The sequence below is a fragment of the Mycteria americana genome, chromosome 5 (genome assembly GCF_035582795.1).
Source record: "Mycteria americana isolate JAX WOST 10 ecotype Jacksonville Zoo and Gardens chromosome 5, USCA_MyAme_1.0, whole genome shotgun sequence".
Taxonomy (NCBI): Eukaryota; Metazoa; Chordata; class Aves; order Ciconiiformes; family Ciconiidae; genus Mycteria; species Mycteria americana.
The window spans coordinates 63,136,215-63,146,575 of record NC_134369.1 but is presented as its reverse complement, the minus strand read 5'-3'; the positions used below and the strand labels follow the sequence as shown (position 1 = coordinate 63,146,575).

Below are 10,361 nucleotides of genomic sequence, written 5' to 3'. Positions count from 1 at the left end.
TCACCTGATCACAGGTAAACAAATGTATGTCTAATGAAGTTTCTAAAGTAATTTTCAGGTAGACACTTTGCACAAATACTAAATCTGGTAGTACCAGGTTTTATTCTGACTCATGGACTATCTAAGATGGCAACATTTGAGTCCCACAGATTCATTTGTATCGTTCAGTAGAGTATTTTACATATCTAATAAGCTTTCTACATAAGTAGCTTTTCTAAAAGAGTCACTAAAATGAAAGTGTTGTTACAACCATGCAATCAAGCACCACAGTGTCATAAAGCATTGTTAAAGAATCATGGAAAGACTAGTCTTACTAGTCTAGAAGATGATTATACTGCTGATAGAGTCCATTTGGAAGAGACACAAACGTATCAGCAAGGTTTGTGATGACATATGCCACGCACATCTGATCAGTTCTTTATAATTTCTTGTTTTCACCCATCATACAATTACTTCAGGTTTATCTCAGTGATCTAAACAAATTGTGATGCTGGAAACTAAAAGCAGTTTATTTCTTACACAGCTGTGGTAGGTCCTATGCAGGGATCAGCATAGGTACCTGGAGAAGGCAATTACACCTATGGCGGAATTTGATCGCGCTATGTTTTGTGTGTAAGTGGAACTGGGCGCGCTTTGTCTTCTATATACAAGGGATACATTTCTCTCCTTAGTCATTTCACTGCTTGAACCCACCTTAAAAATGGAGGAGTCTTCCAACTAGATCACAATCTTTTTGGAAGAATGCCAGTAGATCACACCATTCAGAAGACTGCAAATAAAGAAACTCTGATTCCAGGAGGATAAAGGGGTTTAGTTCCAGATGAGAGATTTCATTATCACTGATTGCTGAACACCAAAATCCTTGTATGAGACAACTGAGACATGCTATAGTATAGTAATTCTAAGTTAAGATGTGCAGAACTGGAGTTATTTAGCAATTTGAGAAGACCGAGCAGAGACTGAAGCCTTGCTGAACAGCTGATTTAATTCAGCAAGTACTGATCAGACACAGTCAATCTGTCAGTGGGTCACCCAGCTGTGACAGATGTTAACAGTTTACCAAGACGATATGCAATAAGAGAGCTGATTTTTCAAATAATTAAGAATGCCCTTCCATCACAGAAGTTTTATAAGAGAATCTCCAAACAGAAACTTAAATGTTTTCAGACATCAGTAAAAAAGAAAGTGGTTGCATTCAGGAAAGGAAAGTTGTAACTCAAATCAGACAGGAACTTGGACATGTTAGTTGTGCAAATCTCTGCTTTCTGCAGTGTTAGAGAAGTGCTGACATAGGCCAAGTAGTCCCTATCCCTTGGCAGTATTAGCTGGATCATTAGGAAAAAGAAACAAAGTGGAAGCTGGGTGTTGTCTTTCAAGTGACGAAAGCTGTAGAATTGATGTAATGTTTGACTTTTACAGGAGGCATTCATAGCGTCTCCTCTGTGGAGAGGCAGCAGAGGTTCCAGCACCAGCATTCATTCCCAGATCATCACTGCAACTTAAAAGATCCAACACTGGAAACAAATCCAACATTTATGCAGCAGCTACGAGTCTCAGATTATCGACTATGCCTTTTTGCTGTTGCATAGTCACTGCCGAAATCACGCGCACACTTGTGATGTTCAGCAGGGTGGTCACAGACCCGCGGCAGCCTCTCTGACACTCACACACTAGCAAGCTGTCTCAGGAGTTTGTGCACTTTCCTGGCATGGCATTTCGCCCCTTGGTGCTTTTGTAGGGCAAGGGAAGCTGCAGCCCCAACCCTTGCATTATTAGGCTGGGGCTGGAGAAGAATGGGAGACACTACTGTTTTCTAACAGAAACTGAAATGTCATCTTTATGTTCCAATAAGCATTAAAAACTGATACTAAAAAATATCACAAGCTTTTCTGTGCCAAAAAAAAAAAGCAAAACTGACTTTATCCAGCTTCTACCATGCTATTCCAATGTGTACTGTGTATCAAATATCAAGCACAGATCTGCAGATGATCCTCACAGTATGTGTTTGATCTAACAAACTATAATTGGATGCAGATATGAAAGGGTACGTGGACGTCATGGGTGACTGGAGTTAAAGCTGTTATAGAAGTTACGAAATGGACCCGCAGCTAGTCCCGGCAATAGAATGAGCGTGTTTGCATTAGTAATGGCCCTGTACAGCTGCTTAATCTGCAAACCTTTGCCAAGCAGAAGATGGCTGAATAAAAAGAAGAGTGTATTTGTTTTTTTCAGGGATGATTTGAAGGAGAAAAATTAGGTTGTTCAAAAAAATTAAGCTGCCCCTGGAATGTCTAGCATACTTTAACTAATGAGAGACACTCAGCTGCTTACAGTAACTAAAACAAATAGGTAGAGTTTTCATTCCTTACTAATAACAAGATTTTACTTTTGCCTAATAACAATGTAAAGCTTCAGGGTTACTACACACAAATAGATTCATCATAAGACTGGGAGTTATCACGGAGAGTATAATTATGATCATTAAATCCACTGCACAGAGCAAAGGGTGTAAGAGACGAACAAGACAAACACAGAATCTCGAAAGTGTTACTGAAGTTTGTCCCCAACACAGAATCAGGAGCTGAAGTTTCTGGCCTTCACTGGGTGATTTTTGCTACTTTTTGAATCACAGCACCCTATACACCATTTCTCTTAATGCTTGTAGACTGTTACAGTTCTTGAATGAAATTTTGACATATATAAAAGAGATCCAGCTCTTTCTCAGATAAATGTTAAATTTGCATTCATGTGTTTGCAATTAAAACATTTGTTAGATATTGGTCTATTTATAAGGCAAATGGCAATTTTTCTAGAAAGTTGCAGGAATACTATCTTGTGCAAGATAGCATATGAATAGGATATACATTTCTGTAAAGGGTTGTCAGAAAGAAGCTAATACTGCTTTATTCTCACTGTAAACATGACCCAAACCATTTCATTTTAGCTTTATGAGCTTCTAACTAAAAGTTTTCTTACTGGATCACATTTCTAGATGTTGTCCTTCGTGTCTTTACCTGGCTCATATGCAGGAAGAAAATGGTTGTTTTCTTCCCTCTCCTTCAGTTTTACTGTTAAGACCTATTATTTCAGTAAATCACACCAGAATACCATTCTTTGTTCAAAAGAAAAAATAAAGTATGTTTCATAATTGAGATGGGTGTTTTGTTTTAGAAAGTTTTCTGTAGATCAGATCAACCTTTATAGAAAGGTATAAGGAAAATATTGATGCTTCTGTGTATGTTGCAGTCAGTCATTCTGGTACAGAAATAAAGAATGGATGCTGCTATGGACAAATAATTGCATCTGAGAATCATTTAAAAGAAAAAAAAAAGAGATTCCAATCCCAAGAAATTCACTTGCAGAGAAGTTTATCAGGGATTTCCTAGTTCAGTGCATCAACTTCTAGACTATTGATTAGGCAAGAGTTAAGACAGCAGGTCTAAATACTGTAGGAAGAAGAGCCTGTGCATGGTTGTTCTCTTGATCGTAAAAATTGTCACAAATATTACTTTGTTACATACATTGCCTTTATGTATTTACAGATAAGACACCATAAATGTCACGAATTTGAAGCCTGATTTTTTATGTTAGATCTCATTTACTTAATTCCGTGTTAATTTTATTCAATCTAAAGCATGTTTATTGCTATATAATATCAATTATTTAATAATGAGACAGCATAGTGCTAATTTTTGTGACCGTAGTGAAGAGGTGCACTACTCTTCACATTAAAAAATCATGCATTTTTATGGTTTTGTTTTGTTGTTAACTGGAGCATATACAGTGTTTCCTCAGACTACATGCACAGTTACCTTGTTTTAGGGGGATCTGATATGCAATGTACCTTGGGAATCTTTTAATACTAGCAGGCTCAGCAAGTAGTCCATGCAGCTTTTCTCCATGATAAGAATAGTTGTGGGAAGGCTGAAGAGTATAAAGAGGAAAAGGAAAAAACTATCTGCACTTCAAAGATTCCCTTCAGATGAAGCAGATAGAAAATCCACATAGATTATTGCAGAAGCTGTAGGTGAAATGAAAAGTTGCCATCTCCAATATATGCATTTGCCTGAAGTATTCTTTTCGTTTACATATTCTAGGGCGGACGCAGCTGAAAAGATATATCTTGCTTTTTTTCTTTAGTCTGAAAGTGTTGGGACTTTAAACTTGGGGTCTGTTAATTACTGAGATCACATTTACAGTCCAAAGTATTATGTGTCCAGCGTGTAGCAATCTTGATTATATTCCGGTCAGGATGTGGGAAAGATGCTATTAGAAACAAAACAATCAATTCACTTAGACAGTCCCACAAACATGCTTTATGGCATCTGCCTCCTACTCATTTTAAGTGAGGTTTTATAGTGACACATTGGTGAAGATTAGTACACAACTGCAGGCAGATGCCCATGACTGATTCAATTGTTTGCACTGACACTCACAATTGCTGTAATTGCAACTGAAGTGATACAAGCCATTGCAACAAACAGACAAAGTGAAACCAATATTGTTCCTCAGAGATTTTATTAGCTGAAACCCAAAATGCACAATCCACTGTTTTTTCTTGGTAAGAATTCACCACAGCATTTCTGTTTGCTATGCCTGCAATACTGTCCTCACTGATTTAACATAAGAAGATTCAAATGGTCTCTTTAAAAACAGAACTTGTACAGTAAAGGCAATACATCCCGGCCTCGCTTGTTTATAAAAACTTCTTTTCAAAAAAAGTGATTAAAAGATAAAGCAGTAAATCATTTTTAGAACATCAGTAAGAACTTAATGTGATCCTAAATAAAGAATATTTCTAATCTCTAGCTTTCCTGTATGCTCCAAATGCAGCTACCATTGGTCCTTTCCTCTTTTCCTCCCATAACCGCTTAACACCATTAATGTTCAAAGCTGGTATTTCTGAAGAGGAGCGACCATCTTCTACAGCCTCTGGAGAAAGAGAAAATGGATGTTTAGAACTAGGCAGTATCCAAAACCTTCCCAAGAAGAGATTACCTTGTAGCCTGCCAAGCAAGTTCTCATGCGGTACTGAAGACTTCCGTCAGACCGCCTACACTACTGGTGGCTCAGTCCAAAGGAATTAAGAGATGATCCATGTAGGAGTTGAGGATCTAACGCATTCAGTCCCCACTTACAAAAGAAAAGTGACTTTTGCAGACATATTTCACTGAAAATGGAAATCCCTTTGCAACATAACCCATATTCTGAAGGTATTTGTAGCGTCTTCATCCTGGACACTGGAGAACTTCCATTTAAATGCTTGAGACTGTGTTTTTATCTAATCCTTCTATATTAGCTAAAACCAAAGAAAACCCCAACACTTTCCAGCAAAGCAAAAAATGCCTGATTCTGTCCTATGTTCATTTAGACGAGTACACAGTGATGAAAAAATGCTATTGTTCCAGTTGCAGTTCCCCACTTGTACACACATGAATTCACTCACATTGACCAAATGGGACACACAAGTGGCAAGGTAGCCATGGATGCAGCAAAACCTTTAACTAAATTTTGTGTTAATTTTATTAAAAAAGGAGAGCATCTCCTCCCAATATTTAAATTGGTATTAGACTTGCCAATATATTGGAGAAGAGATATCTAAACCAACAACATATTGCATCAGAAAGGAGTTCTGAGAAATGAAAGGCAGGTGTTTTATATGTCTCCAGTTACAGCACAGCATTGGAGAAGGTCAAACACCCAGACAAGTTTCCTATAGAGAGACTTGTCAGATCTGATGCTTTGAACACGAGGCTCACATCCCTCTGACATGCACACAGCTAAGGAAACACACCTTGTATGTTAGCAGCACAGAGGAGATTCATGCTGGGAGTCCGTGCCAGAGACAACCAGGCAGCTACATCTAAGGTCTGAGCAAGAGAGAGGCCATGGCACTACCCTGTCCTGTGCCCAGAGAGGGAGCAAGCCCTCGGCAGAGCTCTCTGCTGAAAGGGAGCCTTCTGCAGTCATAGACAACTGTATGTAGTACAACGAACTCCTGTCTATTAAGAATCTGCCCCACATTTCCTGTGGTGGTTGACTGTGTTACACTAGAAGATGGGCTGGTGTAAGGTGCTCCATTAAAAGCTAGAGGGAGAGCACACGTGGAAATGCTGTAGGTACCACAGTAACACCTCCTGAGTGGGAGGCTGTGCAGCCGAACGGCTGTGATCGCCTTGCAGCTCTACTGGAGAAGGGTATGCTCCCGTGCTGTGGGCACAGCACCCTGAAAACCAGGCCTGGCAAGGTGCCCGATAAAAGGCATTTCCTCTCTAATGCAGACAAGACAGAGGAGCAATTTATTGCAACGGGCCAACGGAACAAGACATTGTTGCCCTCAGTGTTTTTATTTTGGTAGCATTTAGACTCCCAACCAAGTTCAGAACCACACTGTGGAACGCACCATAAAAAAAGCACTTCCAGGCTCAGGCAGAAAGAGGAGTAAACATTAGCCCCACTCTACAAAGAAGGATTAAAGTACTCAGAGTCGTATCAGAAACTAAGGCAGGGACGGCAGCTGAACCCAGGTGCCCTAGGGTGAACTAGGGCTTAAATACAAAATCCCCCTTCATACATATATATGCTGATCTGTACATTTCAGAAATCTAGCACTTGAAAATGACATCTTACCTTCTTTACCGCTTCTGTCTAAAGAAGTCAAGAACCTCCTTATGCCCTGTAGCCTCTGCCTGTAAGTAGAAACATGAATAAATCCTGCCATCCTGTGCACCAGGACATGCAAATACTTACTTGTGGGAAGTAAGAATACGTTACCACAAAATAATTAAAATCCAATTTAAATTTTAATTCCTCTGACATAGATGAGAAAATTCTGGCTCCAACCATTTATTACTTCGGAACAGCACCAGACATGACTTTGTATCAAACTCTAATCCGGTTTATAGTCCCCAAAGCAGCATTTACTTTTCCCAAACTAATATTATCCAACAGCATGCGTTATTACTTACACAGCGAGCATGCCATACGTGTACGGCCGTATGCACACTTACTACTTGTAGGGGATTCCTGCCATCATAACCAGTTTGCTCCAGGTCTGCACCAGCTAGGTGCCAGGCATACAGCCCATCCACATCGCCTTTAGCTGTAAGGCTGGAAAAAGAATAATTAATATTGGTTCTAAATATTTCAGTCCATTTCAGTGTGCTCCCAGGTCCTGACAATTAGCTCAGCAGGCAAACGCTGAACCAGAACAAGCTCAACATGGCTGCCAGGGTAGAGAGGTAAGTAAAGGAACACTATTACAACAGCTTTGAATAGCTGAGCAAGCAACACAGCTTGATGAATCAGTTCCTTAAATTAATAGGGCTGTGTATAAGTACTTACAACAGGCTAGTTTCACATAGTGGGTGTGACTATGACCGAAGGGGAAAAAAAGTCATGCAGTTTCATATTTCACAACACAATATTTATCTCATGAAATGAGTTGGGGGGAGGGCAATGGCTAAATCAAGATGCAGCTGAGGGACAGCACAAGCAGATGTGCTAGCAATCAGCGTGCCTTATTTAAAACCATTAAGAAACCCCCTTCACGAGTTTGCATAACTATGTTTGCTATCAGAAGTCATGACAGCATATTTATGTGATATCATTTGGACAGCACACAGCTACATTTTTTTGAGTTGTATAAGATAATATGTAAGATTTAAATGGGCAGCAAGCAAAAAAAAGTGCTCTTTAAGGACGACCTCTATCTGCCATGTATAACAAGCAATAGAAAGGATCAAAATGAATCATATATGAATAAGTGAGTTAAAGTTTTCAGAGGAATGTACACCAGATTGTTTCTTCACACATCTGCTGGTAGTCTCATCCATAATACTTAAGGTTCATTTGTAACTTTTATTTTGGTAAAAGAAGGGCAAACAGCCTGTACATATGTAAAAGCATGACCATCTGTACCAAGCCTGTGGACAGGCTGAACTGAGAGCACGGCTGGGAGGACTACCTTCAGTTTTCTCAAGATACCAACATCTGTTGGGCTTCAGACCTGCGCTTGCCGCATGCTTGCAGATTGTTTCAGCAGAACCACACCGATAGTCATCAAGTGAGGTTGAATCCCATTAAGAGAGGGGGAACCCTCCCCAGACTTATTAAGTTCAGAGTTTGCTGCCTTAAACAGTGCTCGCTGTGGGGGAATGGCATACTGCTGGCAGCAGGGATGGAGGTCGTTGATGGGCTCCTGGGTATGACAACCAAGCCAGGCAGACCTGGTGGACAGTGGAGAAGGCTGGAAGACGGAAAGGGCAGACAGTCAGGTAGGCTTATGGAAGAAACCCTGAAAGCAAGGCTGCAACATTCACTTCTCTGCTAGGCTGAAATCACTTCTGTTGTTGATTAAATCTCTTTAAGTACCTGAAAAAATGTTTTCAGGGGAGTGGAAGCCTCTAACTGCAGCAGTCTGAGGAGAAAGTCAGAGAGAGGCTTTTGCTTGCAGCAGTCTCAGAGGTTGGGCAGGAAAAGGGAAAGCAAACCGTCTCTGTCCATATTCCTCCATGTGACCCTACTAACCCTGAGGCAGGGCAGAAGAGCTACAGCTGGGTCCTATGGGGGACAGGGAAGTGGTAGTGGGGTGCTATGAGATTTAACGGTGCTTCAGTCTGACATCATGAAGAAAAGGACCAATAAATCATTAATGAAAAATGCCATCACAAAAAAAGGCCCCTCAGAAGCAATAAGGAAACAGAGGAAGGCAAAGGAGGTCTAACAGGAAGCTCAGTGAGAAGTCCTTAAGGAAACTGCAGGAAAAAGTAAGCATTCATAAAGAAAATGTGTAAGCATTAGTAAAGCAGAGAAGAAATTGCTTAGCAGCCACTTCTGGAAGACAAGAATTATCTTTTTTTACAAAGACAAGTCTCTTGCTGTTGACACTGGACGGTCCCAGAATTGAGAAACAAACAAACAAACATAAAGCCTACCTAGCGAGAGTTACAAGAGTCTCCACTCTGGACAGGACAGCACCGTATTTGCCAAACAGAATCTCATTGTTCAGCCATGTGCAAAGCGGAAACCGCTTTGGGCAAAGACTAGCACATTTAGAAATATTACCTACCTACATACCCAGGGTAATTCAGCTAGCATCACTGTAAGCAACAAACAAGGTCTACTGCACTTACTTGAAAATTAACTGCCTAATAGTACCTGTTCAGAAAGAGCAACTTAACTCACACTGCCAGAGGTCAAGACTGTGAAGTGGTCTCCTTCCGTGACATTAGAGAAATCCAAATACACAGAAGTATCTTCAATTTTGCAGCAGCCATTTACTGATCAAGTGAGAAATGTATTCTATGGGGACTGTGACCCAGAGAACAAAAACTGATGTAGCTTGTGAGAAAATTTAGATACCCCTCTAAATAGAAGATACATACTACGCCCTAAATTGATTACAATCAAGAACACCACAAAACATTTTCTCCAATTCCAGATCTTTGCAGTCAAGCCAAACGCATCTGTATTTCCTTTACACACTGTAAGTGTACTTCATATAGTCAAATGCATACATAGGACTTCTCAACATACTCTATAAGGACCTTTGATCTGTATTTTTCTCAAAGATATTTATGTCAGCAATTCCAACATCCTCTAAGCAGCAAGTCCATCATTTTTATATCATGAAATGGAATAAAAATAACTTCAATATACACTTATCAGGATATTTAAAACCTGCTTTGTTGATAAAGAACTACTTACCACATTTTAATAAACTCTGACTAATACCTTTTACAGCAGATAATCCCAGGTATGCTGCCAATCAATACTCTTGCATTTAGAAAAAATGATTATGTACCCATTTCACAGTTTCAGCACGGCTAAGGTAGCCATGATGATGACAGAGCTGAGATAGCAAGGATAGTGATAATGCAATTACAGTCTCTGATTTTGTGCCTCCTGTCACACTAGCATCAAGCAAACTCAGTTACAGAAGCTGCTGTTTAAAGGGTGCTCTGTTACTGTCAAAGTACCAGGAGCGAAGCTGCTGAGGTCTCAGAGGATTTAGGAGGACAAGGGCCAATGCAGATCTAGATCTGGGAAGTAATGAGTACAGTGAAATGACACCTTGGGGTTCCCTCCTGCCTCCTCAGGTACTAGGAGGGACCTTTCCCAGTGACACAAAGCTCTGCTTTTTCAGTGATTCTCCTTTTTCAGTGTCTATATAAAGCGATCAGGAAAGAGTTTCTTCTTTTGAGGAGTATCATCACCCTAACAGAAGAGAAAATATTTTTTTTCTTCTTTTTATTTTTTAATGAAAATCCTCAAAAAGGAAGTTAAAAGTCCAGCACAAGGCATGGTTTGTTCTATCCTGAACACATGTGGGAGTGCTGCTCTTAGCTAGTATCTCCACA

General features: G+C 40.0%; 1 protein-coding gene across 1 annotated transcript in view; it reads right to left on the bottom strand.

Moving 5' to 3' along the window:
* Positions 1-4,515: 4,515 nt before the first annotated feature.
* Positions 4,516-10,361, bottom strand: part of ASPG (asparaginase) — a 48,099-nt gene continuing 42,253 nt past the window's right edge. The window contains exons 14-16 of the mRNA XM_075501557.1: positions 7,011-7,110; positions 6,631-6,689; positions 4,516-4,932 (exon numbers count right to left, since the gene is read on the bottom strand). Of these exons, the coding sequence (XP_075357672.1) occupies positions 6,636-6,689; positions 7,011-7,110 (154 nt within the window). The 3' untranslated portion in view covers positions 4,516-4,932; positions 6,631-6,635. The remainder of the gene's footprint in view (positions 4,933-6,630; positions 6,690-7,010; positions 7,111-10,361) is intronic.